The sequence below is a fragment of the Ananas comosus genome, linkage group 2 (genome assembly GCF_001540865.1).
Source record: "Ananas comosus cultivar F153 linkage group 2, ASM154086v1, whole genome shotgun sequence".
NCBI classification, from domain to species: Eukaryota; Viridiplantae; Streptophyta; class Magnoliopsida; order Poales; family Bromeliaceae; genus Ananas; species Ananas comosus.
This window is the reverse complement of record NC_033622.1, coordinates 7,534,919-7,550,351: the sequence shown is the minus strand read 5'-3', so window position 1 is coordinate 7,550,351 and position 15,433 is coordinate 7,534,919. Positions and strand designations below refer to the sequence as shown.

General features: G+C 37.1%; 1 protein-coding gene across 1 annotated transcript; it reads right to left on the bottom strand.

Annotated features, from left to right (window-relative positions):
- On the bottom strand, nucleotides 833-4,930 carry LOC109727240 (AP2-like ethylene-responsive transcription factor AIL5). The gene is made up of 9 exons (XM_020257271.1): nucleotides 4,470-4,930; nucleotides 4,114-4,354; nucleotides 3,576-3,658; nucleotides 3,333-3,341; nucleotides 3,099-3,187; nucleotides 2,617-2,690; nucleotides 2,407-2,457; nucleotides 2,118-2,194; nucleotides 833-1,689 (listed from the first exon to the last, which is right to left on the bottom strand). Exons 1-9 carry the CDS (start codon nucleotides 4,615-4,617, stop codon nucleotides 1,046-1,048), a joined length of 1,416 nt encoding a protein of 471 aa, XP_020112860.1. The 5' UTR covers nucleotides 4,618-4,930; the 3' UTR covers nucleotides 833-1,045.

The following is a 15,433-nucleotide window of genomic DNA, read 5'->3' as shown; positions in this document are numbered from 1 at the left end:
AAATATTAAGAAAAAAACTGCCGAAAAGATAAAAACAAAACCACATGAGGGCAAATTGATACATTTTAAATCACAGAGTAATAAAGTGAAAAAGTGCGAAACCACGGGGGGTTTTTAAAGTTTTCCCTTTTTTATTTTAAAGAGCCAGATAAAAATTATCATAGATTTTAGAGATAAACTGCATTTAAGCTTCCCCTTTTTTGGTGGTGAAGTAACCGGTCAAACCTCCAGTGATCTATCAAACATTTCTACTGCCAGCAAATGTTACACTACATGCCAGTTATATATATATATATATACAGCCTCTAACCCTAGCTGTACTGATTGCCAGAATTACCCCATTTAGAACTTTGAGAGCAAATTTTCATCGACCTTCTGCTGATAAAAGCTAAGCATGAGCTTTGGAAAAGAAAAAAAAGGTTCAGAAAAAAGAAAAGAAAAGAAAAGAAACAAAAAGGAAAAGCTGCAGACAGTTCCTTGCTTTGCATTACAGTAGGTAGTGATGATGGCAGTATAGAATCATGTCAGTGAAAAGAAAAAGAAGAAGAAACACAGCATGACAATGCATGAGGCAAAAAAAAAACTTGAGCTTCTCTTTTCTTGTTAGTCCTGTGTCTGTCCTCCCCTCCATTTTCCTTTCCTTCCCTTCTTTTTGTTTGGTTGCTCTGTCAGTTCACATCACCTCCCTATCTCTTTTTCTCTTCCTTTTGACTCTCTCTTTCACAGACTTAAAACCTACCTATGGAGATCTAGTATATATATATATATATATATATATTTCTATGATTACAGCAAAGATGCCCCGAAATATTAATTGCTGATTAGCTAGTCAGAATTTGTATATGTCAGCAATATATATTAGCACCACAAATTTCTACACCCGAGTATAATTAATTCAGGTACCTGCACATACATGTTATTAAAAGGCTAATTAACTAACTTGATCTGCAGAGAAAACGACGGGGATCTTTAATTTTAATTTTTGGGTACCATAAACACCATATATACTCAGGGAGATGTGAGCTAGATACCACTCACATAATTATCATTCCATCCCAAAGATTGGTGTCTGAAGAAATGCTACATTTGGCTTAGCACCCTGGGCATAGTAAGAGGAAGCACCAGGAGTTGGCGTAGCAACCCAAGTACCAGCTGATCCATAATTAGAACCCTCGTAGCACCCTACTGATCCAAAGCCGAGAGGAGCGGCGAATGGTATAGAAGAGCAACTGCTACTCTGTGATTGCTCCTGATCATGCTGTTGGCCCGCTGTCACATTGCTAACATTCCACAAACTGCTGCACTGCCCCATTGTTGCGCCATTAGAAGCATTGGAGAAGTCCACAGTAACCCCAGAGCCAGAAGAGAACCCCCCAAACCCTAGCCCTAGCGCCTGGTTGTCACTTTGCTGTTGTTGGTGGTGGTGGAGGGCTAGCAAAGACCAGTAGTCCTGGTCTTGATTAATGGGAAGAAGCTCCATCTGCTGCTTTGCTTGGAGACTGATTGTGTCCGACGACGAGGACGACTCGGAGGCCTTGGATGTCCGGCCGGACATCCCACCTATGGGAAGACTGCCGCTGATGATGCTTTTGACGTCGTATCGGCTGATGTCGAAGTTGGTCACAGCATTCAGACCGCGGAACTTGATCGCTGCGATGTCGTACGCCTCTGCCGCCTCTTCTTGAGTACCTAGATTGAAACCATGCCCGTCAAATATTATACCAATTAACTTTTTCCCATTTGAGATAATTAAAGATATCTATCACCAATCATCACTTTTGAAACTAAAACAATTTGTAATGTTAATTTGGCTTAAGCTGGAACATTAGCAGGTTTATCAAAGTGAGTTCTATCACTTTTTCTTTCCTCTTTTTTTGTAAGAAAAAATAACTTAAACTAGCTTCTTCGTATAGTAAAAGCTGAAAATCAAACTTAAATTAATATTACGTTTGCAGATACTAAAAGTTTATTTCAGCATCCTAGCTAGCAAAATAGCGTTACAGAACTTTAGTTAACAAAATGTGTAGCAGTTGCTTTTCCAAGTAGGAAAAAAAATTCTGAATAGTCAAATAAAAAGATAACAGGAGTAACAATTCTTGAAGAGCTGAAAAACTTACTGAATGTTCCAAGATAGAGGTCTTTGTTCCCTGCCACCCTTCCTATCCTCGCCTGCCATCTGCCATGTTGGTGGTGTCTGCAAATTAAAAAAACAAAAAAAACAAAAACAAAAACACGAAAATTATAGAAAATTTATATGAAAATCAAATTTATTTATTTATTTTACTAGAGTTACAATTTAATGCGTGGTATTACACTACATTAGAAATACGATTAATTGATTTTTCTTTTTTTATTTATGAATACCGAAAGAAACTACCATTACATATACATAATAATATAACTAACCTGGTAACTCCTCTATAGATAGAGGCCCCTCTCGAGAACCCACTACTCTTCCTGTACCTCAAAAAGAAAAAAGAAAAAAAAAAAAAAGCAGGAGGTTTTTTTAAGAACAATACGCCAAATAAATACGTACACCATGATGCATGCATGCATGCATGCATGCATGCATGAATGAATGGTTTTACGGGGACACGTGATTGAAGTGTTTGTCACCTTCTGAGAGAGGCCACGAACTCCTGCCGCGTCATGTTCTTCATCTCTTCCAGCTGTTTCTCGTAGTCGGAGACCTAATTAGAATATTAAAATAAAAAAAAATACTTCAGTGTATGTATAGATGGGTTAATTAATTAGTACTTAGTAGTGTACACATACGTGTAATATATATATATAATATATATATAGTCCGCCTATAATGTTATCGATAATATCAAGCACTTAGTGCTACTAAGTTTTCTACCGTTAGATTTATCTCTTTGATCATTTTCGCCGGTTAGATCATACTATTCAACTAGCGAGCCACTCAACAATAGAAGACTGCTATCAGTCTAACTGTACATTCATTCATTCAGGAATCGAAAACTTAATAGCACAAATTACTTTCGGTGCTATTAATAGTATTCTAACTTATTTGTATGTATATACATATTATGTATGGAGTACAATTACAGTTTTGCCCTTGGGGTTGGCAGAGTTACCGGGAAATTCGTGGTGGTTGTCGGACCCCAGTACTTGAGGGCCGCTAGATCGTACGCCCTCGCTGCTTTCTCCTCCTTGTCGTATCCACCTGTATACGTTTCAATTTAAATTTCAAAATTTTTTTAAAAAAATAATAATTCAAAATTTGCTGAAAGTAAAAAAAAAAACAAACAAATAAATAAATAAATGGGTACAATGTACAAAATGCACTAATGAATACGTGTAATTCGTACCCAAATAGACTGAGAAGCAGCAGGATCGCACACATGCATCCAAGCAGCAAAATGGACGGAGGAGCAAGAATTGCAGAAAATTAAGAAGCGCACGTTAGCACAAAAATACTCAAGTAATTAAGTTGGAGTAGCGGTACATATATAATAAATAAAGTTTTTTTTAAAAAAAAAAAAGAAAAAAAGAGATGTATGTATTCAAAGATTCGGATTTCTGTGGAACTTGTTCGGAGTAGACATGCATACCTTGGCGACCTTTCCGGCTCTGGCCCTCGCGGCGGCAGCTGTTGTCCCACAAGTGCGCCTCGTAACGCCCCGTCCACCGGTGCCTTTCAATTAATTTCCCAAGAACAAATTGAAACAACCCCCTCCTCGCATATTAATTATAATAATCTCAATTCATTTTGATTTTAAGTAAAATTGAAAGCTTCATTAAGTAGGAATTAATGGCTATTATTATCAATTAGCAATAAACTGTTGATCGATTATCTTAATTTAATTAATTCGTTACCGAGTTGCTGGAATTTATTAAACAAATTAAGTTCATTAATTCAAATCCCATTAAAAAAAAGAAGAAGTTAATCAATGATTAACAAATCGTTCTGTTCTGGATACATTTATTATTCTGTTTTTACCAAATAGAGAAGCATCATCAGTTTCCGCTGTGGGGCGGGCGTACGTGCCCACACTCGGCAAAACGTAGATTAATAGCAGCAGCAGCAGCAGTAGTAGTAGTAATAATAGTAGCAGTAATAAAAAATAATAATAATAATAACAATAATACCTGGTGACCCCGCGATATATAGAGGTCCGTTGGCCGAAGGAGCCCGCGGCGGCGCCCCGGGAGTCCGGAGGGGGGGGCGGCGCCGTTGCCTTCTCCGCCGCGGCGCTCCGGCACAGCCCGGCGGTGATGCTCTTCAGCTCCGGGCCCGCTACTCCGGCCATCGCCATCAGCTCCGCCGCCGCCCCCCTCTCCTCCTCCTCCTCCGCCTCCGCCTCCGCCTCCTCCATCTCCACTCCACCACCTACTTACATACGCACGCACGCACGCACGCAACAAAACCCATGTCATATATGTATGTGTCATGTTTTTAAGAGAGAGAGAGAGAGAGAGAGAGAGAGAGAGAGGGATCTAAGTACTGTGGTGGTGGTGGTGGTGGTGGTGGTGGTGGTGGGGATTAGGGGAGGAGGAGAAGGCGCTGTTATCGAAGAGGCTGACGCATGGTTGGTGGGCGAGGGAGAAGGCGAGCCATTGATGATGGGCGGAGGCGTCCATGTCCATGTCCATGGCGTGCTCAACTAGCTAGCTAGCTAGCTAGCTTGTTACACAAGGTTATATATATAATATAATATTAATGGGACACAACACAACAACAAGGTGAAACTTAATTGACGAGAGGTGAAGGAGATGGAGGAGGAGGGACACACATAATATAGAGGAGTCGAGGGAGAGATAGAGTGGGGAAGAAGAAGAAGAAGAAGAAGAAGGGGCGAGTATGAGAGAGTAGAGAGAGAGAGAGAGAGAGAGAGAGAGAGGTCGCACGAGGATCGAGGTTTTTAAATTGATTTAGTTGGTTTTTATTAGTTAATTAATAATTTAGAAAATACTACAGATGGAGATGGAAAAGGTAGAAAAACTAGAATGTGGGGTGTGTGAATGCTTTACAAGTGGAGACCCTTCACGGGGCGCCTGGGCGGTCTCCTTGACCGCTTCGAAATTGGAATGGCACCCTTCTTGTGTTGTTCATATATATATATATATATATATAGAGAGAGAGAGTTAGTATAGAATACTATCGGTAGTAAACGGCTTGATTTACTATCGATTTATTTTCGATGATAGAACTTACAAATTGATGATCGGCACCGTTAAATATGATCTAAATTATTTAAACTATCTGAAAATCAAATTTCACATATTTTCGATATTGTTCTCTTGTCCATCAAGTGAATACAAAAATGAATGGCTGAAATGAATATCCTTCAAAAAGTGATGATATAATTTTATATTTGAGATCTAGAGAATAGATCTTATTTTAAATAGTTTAAAGAATTTTTTAACAAAAATTTAGTTGATTTGAACTCTTCTATACCGTTAAAATTATCGGCCATTAAAATTATAAATTTTGTGACCCTTTGATCGTTCAGTTAGTGATGCCACAAAATCATGAAATTTGATTTCTAGATAATTTAAATGGTCTAGATCATGTTCAACGGTACCGATCGAAGATTTGGAAGCTCTATCATCAAAAACAAATCGGTAGTAAACCGATCAGTTTACTACCGATAGTAGCCCAGTCAAACTATATATATATATATATATATATATATATATATAGGCTAATGCTACTATCCTATTAATAGGATAGGAGCATTTGTCCTATCAAGTTGTTCTTGATGATCGAGATTCCGAATCGATGATCGGAGTCGTTGAAGTTGATCTAAAGTATTTGAAATATCTAGAAACTAAATTTCATAAATTTTGATAATGGTTTACATGGTGATCAAAGTGTCGTAAAATCGACAATTTTTAACGGCCTATATGAATCGTTTGCTTGTTTAACTATGTAGAGCAATCCAAATTGCTTGAATTTTCGATAGAAAATTCTTTATACTATTTAGATAATGTTTGATAACTCTGATTACGAACTGAGAAAGTCTAACATCTATTTTAAGAAGGTTATTCATTTATGACCGTTTATTTTTCAACTGTTATGATGAAGTTGATAATGATTTTTAAATATTACAAAATTTGGTTTCTAAACATTTCTAATTGTGTAGATCAACTTCAACGGTGCCGATTATCAATTTGAAGTTCCGATCATTCAAATCGACTTGATAGGACAAGGGTCCCAATCCTATTAATAGGATAGTAGCCGGACTCTATATATATATATATATATATATATATATATATATAGAGTGCGGCTCTATATATATATATAGCAAGTTGGACTGGAGCTACTAATTAGTAGCAAAATCCATGGTTGCTACTGCTTAGTTTTTTACCTTTGGATCAACTCTTTTTAATTATTCTAACCCATGGATTAAATACTATAACCCATGGGGACCACTCAACCCTAGGGACCACTCAACTCTAACTGACTAATATCATTCTGACCTTACATTTTTCATCCAAGGTAAAACTTGATAGCAAAAAAAGTGTTTACTCATTAATAGTATTCCAGCCTAATTTCTATATATATATATATATATATATATATATATATATATATATAGAGTCCGGGCTACTATACTATTGATAGTATCAAGCCTTTGGTAGTATAGAGTTTTCTACTATTAAATCTACCTTGTGATCATTTCCACCCGTTAGATTATACTATTAAACCACACCCACATCAACCCTACGGGACCACTATCATCCTACCAGCGCACATTTTCATCCAACGGTCAACAAACTCAATAGTACCAAGGGCTTGGTACTATTGATAGTATAGGAGCATAATTCTATATAATAATATATATATATATATATAGAGAGAGAGAGAGAGAGAGAGAGAGAGAGAGAGAGAGAGAGAGAGAGAGAGTTGAGCTGGAATACTATCAGTAGCAAACTGGCTCCGTTGCCACCCATTTGTTTTCGATGATGGGGCTCTTAAATTGACGATCGGCACCATTGAACATGATCTATACCACTTGAAGTATCTAGAAACCAAATTTCAAATCATTTCGGCATCATTGACCTAATAATCAAAGGGTTTAAAAATTTGTAATTTTAATGGTAGATATGAGGCGTTTTCTCATTTAACAGTGTAAAGCTATCCAAATCAAATGAATTTTGGTGAGAAAATTCTTTAAACTATTTAGAATAAGATCTATACTCTCGATCTTGATTACAAAATTCCTATCATCGTTTTTTAGAGGATATTCATTTTCAGCCGTTCATTTTTACGCCCACTTGATGGACAAGAGAACAATATCAGAAAAGTATAAAATTTGATTTCTAAATACTTCAAGTGGTATAGATCATATTCAACGGTGCCGATCGTCGATTTGGAAGCTCCATCATCGAAAACAAATGGGTGGCAACGGAGCCAGTTTGCGACCAATAGTATTATATATATATATATATATATATATATATATAACTAGGCTAGAATACTATCAATAGGACCAAGTTATTGGTGCTATTGAATTTTTAGCCTTTGGATTGAGAAATATACAGTTAGGATGATGTGGGCTCCCTAGAGTTGAGTGGGTGGTTGGTTGAATAGTATAATCTAACGGATAAAAATAAGCAAAGGGATTAATCTAACGGCAGAAAATTTGATAGCACCAAATACTTGGTGCTATCGATAGCATAGCAGCCAGACTCTATATATATATATATATATATATATATATATATATAGTAGGTCTTGTGTGCTATTAGGAGCATGGAGCCCTCCGTGCTCCTAAGCCGTTTTTTATGAAAGAGTTTTCGAATTGACGATCGTCTCCGTTTGACTTAATCTAACATATTTTAAATATCTAGAAAATAAATTTTACGATTTTTCGATATCATTTACCTAGCGATCAAAAGGGTTCAAAATTAACAATTTTTAGTGGTTGATGTATACCATTTGCAAGTTTAACGGTGTAGAAATATTCAAATCAAATAAAATTTTGATAGAAAATTTTTTTTTCTATTTACAGCAAAATCAATATCTCTGATCGAAAATTTTAGTGCTATATCACCATTTTTTTTTGAGATTTTTATTCTCAGTCGTTGATTTTGAACCCTTTCGATCGCTAGGTAAATGATATCGAAAAATCGCAAAATTTTTTTTCTAAATACTTCAAATATGCTAGATCATGTCTAACAGAGCTGATCGTCGATTCGGAAACTTCGTGATCGAAAACGGCTTAGAAGCACGGAGGCCTCCACGCTCCTAATAGCAAACAAGACCTACTATATATATATATATATATATATATATATATATATATATAGTGAGGCTATTATGCTTCTGGAAGCACGAGCCCTTCTGTGCTTTCAGGTCGTTTTTCATGTTGCGACTTTCGAATCGTCGATCGGCTCCGTTAAACTTGATCTAGAGTATTTGAAGTACCTAGCAAATAAATTATGCGATTTGTTGATATTATTTGCCTAGTGAACGAAAGGGCTCAAAATCAACGGCTAAAAATAAAAATCTTACAAAACGTGATAATATGACATTAAAATTTTAGATAAAAAATATTGATCTTATTTTATATAGTATAAAGAATTTTCTATCAAAATTTCATGTGATATGGATATTTCTACACCGTTAAACTTACAAACGGTTAAAATAGTCATTTTTGGGACCTTTTGATCGCTTGGTAAATGATGTCAAAAAATTATAAAATTTGGTTTCTAAATAGTTCCAATAGGGAAGATTATAGCTAACGGAGCCGATCGTCGAATCGGATTTCCTATCATCGAAAACAACTTACAAGCACGGAGGTCTCCGTACTTTCGAAAATATATGAGACTTACTCTATATAGAGTTATATATATATATATATATATATATATATATATAGAGAGAGAGAGACGAGAGAGAAGAGAGAGAGAGAGAGAGAGAGAGAGAGAGAGAGCGCGTTAGGGTGGTATACTATCGGCAGCACGGAGGCCTCCGTCCTACCAAGTTGTTTTCGATAACGCGGCTTTCAAATCGACGATCAGCTCCGTTAGACTTGATCTACACTATTAAAAGTATTTGTAAACGAAATTTCATAATTTTTTGGCATCGTTTACCTATCAATCGAATAGTCTTAAAATGAACGGCTTAAAATAAAAATCTCATAAAAAATGATGATAAAAGACTTGAATTTAAGATCAGAGGTACTGATCTTACTCTAAATAGTGAAAAAAAATTTCTATAAAATTTTCATCAAATTTGGATTGTTTTACACCGTTAAATTCACAAACGCATCACATCTACCATTAAAATTGTCAATCTTGAGACATTTTGATCACTAGCCAAATAATGTCGAAAAGTTATGAAATTTAGTTTCCAAATACTTTTAATAGTGTAGATCAAGTCTAATGGAGCCGATCGTCGATTTGGAAGCCGCATCATCGAAAACTAATTGGTAGCACGGAGGCCTCCGTGCTACCGATAGTATACCAGCCTAGCTCGCTCTCTCTCTCTCTCTCTCTCTCGCTCTCTATATATATATAGACAAATTTGCATAAAAAATTTATAAATTTTGGGCTTTTGCAAAACTGGGCCGCCTTTTTTGATTTTGCAGATTCGGTCCGAATTTTCAGCAAACTGACCAAAATACCTTTATTACTTTTTCTCTCTCATCTTTCTCTCTACTCTTCTTTTCTCTCGTTTATTTTTTTTTCTCTCGCTGAAGAAAGCAGTGGAGGCAGAGGCGGAGGTGGAAACGGCCCGCTTCGCCTCTCACCCTCATGCTCTCGCTCTCGCTCTTTCCCTCGCCCGCGCACCCCCTACCTTTCTCGCCTCCGACCCCTCCGAGGCCACGCCGTGACTCTTTTTTTTTTCCCTCTCCGACTCTCCTCCACCGTCTCCGATGACGACACCTCTCTAGCCCTTCCCAGCCCTTCTTGTCCTCTCCCTCTCCCTCCTCCTCTGCCGCCTCTGACGACGATGCATCTTTGCCGGCGCCGACACCGTTAAGGATGCTGCGGCGCTGCAGCCTCGGAGCGACGAGTCCTTAGCGGCGGCGTCGCCGGCGCCATGGCCGCTGGCAAAGAGGGGTGACCAAAAAAAATTATAGAAGAAACAAGAAAAATAAATAAAGATAAAGAATTAAAGAAAAAGAAAGATGAAGATAAAATTGCACCGTTAAATAAAATTGCACTATTTTAAAAGAACGTTACACTATTATGAATATAAGTTGTACTACTTAAGATGCGACTATTATGTTCATAATAGTGCAACATTCTTTTAAAACAATACACTTTTATTTTAACGGTGTAATTTCATTTTTTATCTTTCTTTTTCTATAATCTTTTGTCTTTATTTTTTTTCTTCCTTCTTCTACAATTTCTTTTGGTCACCCCTCTCTGCCAACGGCCATGGCACCGGCGACGATGCCACTAAGGACCCCCGGCTCCGAGGATGCAGCGCCGCATCAACATCTACTGTCACGCCCCGAGCCCGGTCCTATTTGGTCGGTTCGGGCACGTCGAACAAACGTCGAACGGACAGCACCTCCCCTGTCCGCCCAAGACTCAACACATGTACAAATCAAGTAGATATTTTGCACAAACGGAAACATACACAATTGGCTTGCACGAGGGCAAGCAATAGCCAAAGGAAAAGTACTAACTAAATATGTATACAAGTAATATGATTAATCTTTAACCACATACATGCATTCAACATTTGAATTCTATTCTATTCTTTTTCATCATTTTTTCTCTTTATACATCATATGCTTACCAAAATAAACCTTTACATTTAACATCATTTAAACATCTTTAATACATCTATATCATCAAAATACAAAAGATGAAGTAAAGGGTATGCAACTAAACCAAAATATGAAATCAACTCGGGTGGTCTCTATCTATGGCGCGATACCTTTACCGCGATCATCGGCCGGCTCACTCGGTCCCGGCTCTGTGGAAAAAGGGGGGGGTAAAAACTACAACAAAGTTTCCAATCGGTTTGGCCGCCGACCTCGCCGACTTTCCCACTAGGTCTAAATCAGGCATAGTAGAAGAAAGAATAGATAGTAACCAACTAAACAAGTGCAGCTAATATGTCTGAATAAGATATAATCAATGATTATACTCAAATAGAATGCTCATGATGAATGCAAGATTACTTTCCAATTCCCGGCCCTTTTGACTAACCCGTAGGTTTCGCCTCAACCAACAACTTACCAATCCAAGTCCCTACTATCGGGCTCTAAGCTTCCTCCCGACAGGACCAATAGACTCACCAACCAAATCCCTAGTATCGGGCCCTAAGTTTTCTCCCGATGGGACCGTCCTCTGAGTAACACTAACCCAATGATAACAACTCCGGAGCTTATCTCTCGAGGAGGAGGTTCCTTCCTCCGAGCCAAGACTATAGGCGAGTATGATCAATCCTTAATTTTAAGGATACCAAGTTCAATCCAATCCTTCACTATAAGGATGCTATACTCATATGACCCTTAACTTTAAGGTTGTTATGTCATAATATCAACTACCTCACTTTACTTGCATTCTTTAACTTTCATTAATGTCACTTACACTACATGTTCTTTATACTCATTTATATGCATTCATTATTGCCACACACACTAAGTGTTCAACACTAGCATTCAAACTCATTGATGCCACTCTATGTGTTTACTAATGCCACACCATCCATATGTCATTATGTCATTTTGTTCTTTACCTTATCTAGATCTTTGTCACCATTTATGCATACATAGGGTTTCCTCTTTGTTCAACTTCTCATATGCATCTTTATACTACAAGCATGCAAATATATATCTTAATCAACCCTACAATGCATGAAGATACTATACATACATATGCTCAAAAATGACACTTTAAATATAAGAGAAAATTCAATGATTTCGGAAAGCACCACCCATCTTGTATGGTTGCAAGGGTGCTACGGTTCAAATCTCGAAATTTTTGGGCTCCTATTCTCTCGCCTGCTGCAAAACGAAACCGAATTAGACTTTTTGCTCATAACTTTGCGTAGACTCGTCAGATCGGCGAACCCAGTCCATAAACGAGTTAGAAATACTCCGAATTTGATTTCTATAAGATCAATTTGCCTTTAAACCAACTTAATAAGTAAGTTAGAAATACCCCGAATTTGATTTCTATAAGATCAATTTGCCTTTAAACCAACTTAGGGCAAATGCCCTAATTTTTGTACCCTAACAATGCCATATAGTGATATTCCTTGAATTGATCTTAGAACTAAGCAAAAATAAGTTTAGAGCCATCTAAGATTTCCTCTAAAACCATTTCTAGGTCAATCAAACCATTCCTAGGGCATCTAACATGAACCCTAGAAATCCATCATGAGAGCTCATGAAGAAAACATGAATTTTTTTGTGTTCATGGCCTCTACTAGGTTTCTAACCTTGCAAGAAGATCAAAACTCAAAGATTTAGGGTATAAAACTAAACCCTAGTATCATTCTTGCATAAAAACTCACCTTAGCCCAAGAGCACTCCAAGGTCCACCTTATAGGAAAGCTCTAACCCTTCAAAAATCCCAAATCTCCTCCAAAATCCACCTCTTGAGCTCCTCCTTTAGCTTGGGAGAGAGTTTCTAGAGAGAGAGAGGGAGAAAAGAGAGAGGAAATGTGTTCTCAGCTTGCCGTAAACAAGAGAGGGTGTTGGGGTCTTATATAGGTTGCTACAATAGCAACCAGGCACCCCAAAACTTTATATTTGCAGCAGACTAAAATCTGTTGTGATGCAGACTTGGTACCGGTACAAGGTATTTTTGTCACCGGTTACACAATTACGCAGAGGCAAACTCGAAAGCTCCTTCTCTCGGCCAGCAGTCTGGTACCGGTACAAGCCGATTTTGTCACCGGTTCAACAGCCTTTTTTTTTCAAACCCGAGAGCTGCTTCTCTCGGTCTGATGCCTGGTACCGGTACACTCCTGGTGTTAAACCGGTTACAAAAACTCCAGAGTTTCAGTTTTGCATTGTTTCGCTTCTATTTCGCGTCGAGCAATGCTAAAACCTTTCTAACTCTTTTAAAACTCAACATTAACCCTTCCAACATTGTTGGAATGTTAAGTGAAATTTGTCCAGCTATTCTCTCCGACACTTTGGTCAATTTGACTAATGTCCGATATACTCTACCGAGGTTTCGGTATATTACATCTACGGCGTCAGCATCAACGCAGATGCGTGGTCGTCGGAGGCAGCAGAGGAAGAAGGAGAGGGAGAGGATGAGAAGGGCAGGGAAGGGTGAGAGAGGGCGAGAGAGACATCGTCGTCGGAGACGGTGGAGGAGAGTCGGAGAGAGAAAAGAAAAAAAAGAGTCGCGGTGCGGCTTTGGAGGGGTCGGAGGCGAGGAAGGTGCGGGGTGCGCGTGCGAGGGCGAGGGTGAGGGCAAGGGCGAGGGCGAGAGGGTGAGAGGCGAGGTGGGTCGTTTCCGCCTCCGCCTCTGCCTCCGCTGCTTCTTCGGCGAGAGAAAAAAAAATGAATGAGAGAAATAAAGAGGAGAAAGAAGGAGGAAAGAGAAAAAGTAATAAGGGTATTTTGGTCAGTTTGCTGAAAATCCTGTCCGAATCTGCAAAATCAAAAAAATTGGCCCACTTTTGCAAAAGCCCAAAACTAGTGGATTTTTTATGCAAATAGGCCATATATATATATATATAGAGTGGGCTGGCATGCTTCTGGAAACACAGAGCCCTCCGTGCTTCCAAGTTGTTTTCGATGTTCGGACTTTCGAATCGACGATCGGCTCCGTTAGAGTTGATCTAAAGTATTTGAAGTACCTAGAAAATAAATTTTGTGATTTTTCGATTTCATTTGCCTAGTGATCGAAGGGGCTCAAAATCAATAATTTTAACGGCCGTGGTGAGCCGTTTGCAAGTTTAACGGTGTAGAAATATCTAAATCACATGAAATTTTGATAAAAAATTCTTTATACCATATAAAACAAGATCAATAACTTTGATCTAAAATTTTAATGTCATATCATCATATTTTGTAAGATTTTTATTTTCATGGTGTTTGATTTTGACACTTCGATCATTGGGCCGAATGATATCGAAAATCACAAAATTTATTTTTCTAGATACTCGAATACTCTAGATCAAGTCTAACGGAGCCGATCGTCGATTCAAAAGTCCGAACATCGAAAACAACTTGGAAGCACGGAGCGCTCTGTGCTTCCGGAAGCATACTAGACGCACTCATATATATATATATATATATATATATATATATATATAGTATATATATATAATCATCCAAAAAACTTATATAGAGAAAAATTGTACGAACACCTTCTCCCACTTTCTCTCTTTTCTTTTCTTTTTTTTATGTTTGCCTTCTTTGGTTCCATGTAATTATATATTTATGTATAGTTTTATATATATATATAATATAATATATATATATATATATATATATATATACTTAAAATTAAATTAATTATAACTATATGTATTTTTTTGGTTGGACATATATAGTTGAAAGTACCATAAAAATAAATAAAATATTTATTTACGTGCAATGCGATTAAAAAGTGTATTAATTTTCGAATTTTTACTGTTTTATATATAAATATAGGAGGGATAAGATTATCCCCTATATGGAAAAGAGAAAAAAAAATCTATTTAAAAAATTTTTAGGGAGATAAATTATTTTTATTTAAAATTATTCTCTTTTTTAAGTACTATAGTTGAAATTGTGGCCAATCTATATCTGTACCTCTATACCTATATATAGAGCAGGACTGCTATGCTCTCAGGAGCACGAAGGCCTCCGTGCTCTTGAGCCGTTTTCGATAATGAAATTTCCGAATCGACGATCGGCTCCGTTAGACTTGATCTAGCGTTTTTGAAGTTTCTAGAAAATAATTTTTTCGATTTTTCGATATTATTTACCTAGCAATCGAAAAGAATCAAAATCAATAATTTTTAACGGCTGAAAATAAAAATCCTATAAAAAGTGGTGATATAGCACTAAAATTTTCGATCAGAAATATTGATCTTATTGTAAATAGTATAGGTCGTGGCTACTATACTATTATGAGTATTGGAGCCCTCGTACTCATTAGTTGTTTTCGATTATGGAGCTTCCGAATCGACGATCCACTCCGTTAAATATGATCTAGAGTATTTGAAACTTTTAGAAAATAAATTTCGTAAATTTTCGAAATCATAATAAAGTCCATCAAGCGGGCATAAAATGAACGGTCAAAATCGAACGACGTCCTAAAAAAGGATGATCAGATTCTTCAATTCAAGATCGGAGTTATTGATCTTTATCTAGGTAGTGAATAGAATTTTCTATAAAAAATTCAACAAATTTCAATTTTTTTACACCGTTAAACTAGCAAGTATTCCATACCAGCAATTAAAAATTGTCAAATTTGTGACCTCTTGATCGTAAGGTAAATGATGTCGAAAAATTATAAAATTTGATTTCTAGAAGTTTTAAAT

Excerpts from the sequence above, each read along its gene's own strand:
- LOC109727240 (XM_020257271.1), bottom strand. The coding sequence starts at position 4,617 with ATGGACATGGACATGGACGCCTCCGCCCATCATCAATGGCTCGCCTTC. Across the intron at positions 3,659-4,113 it reads ATATATCGCGGGGTCACCAG|GCACCGGTGGACGGGGCGTT; the intron begins GTATTATTGTTA and ends ATTAATTGAAAG. Across the intron at positions 2,458-2,616 it reads TTCGTGGCCTCTCTCAGAAG|GAAGAGTAGTGGGTTCTCGA; the intron begins GTGACAAACACT and ends TTTGAGGTACAG.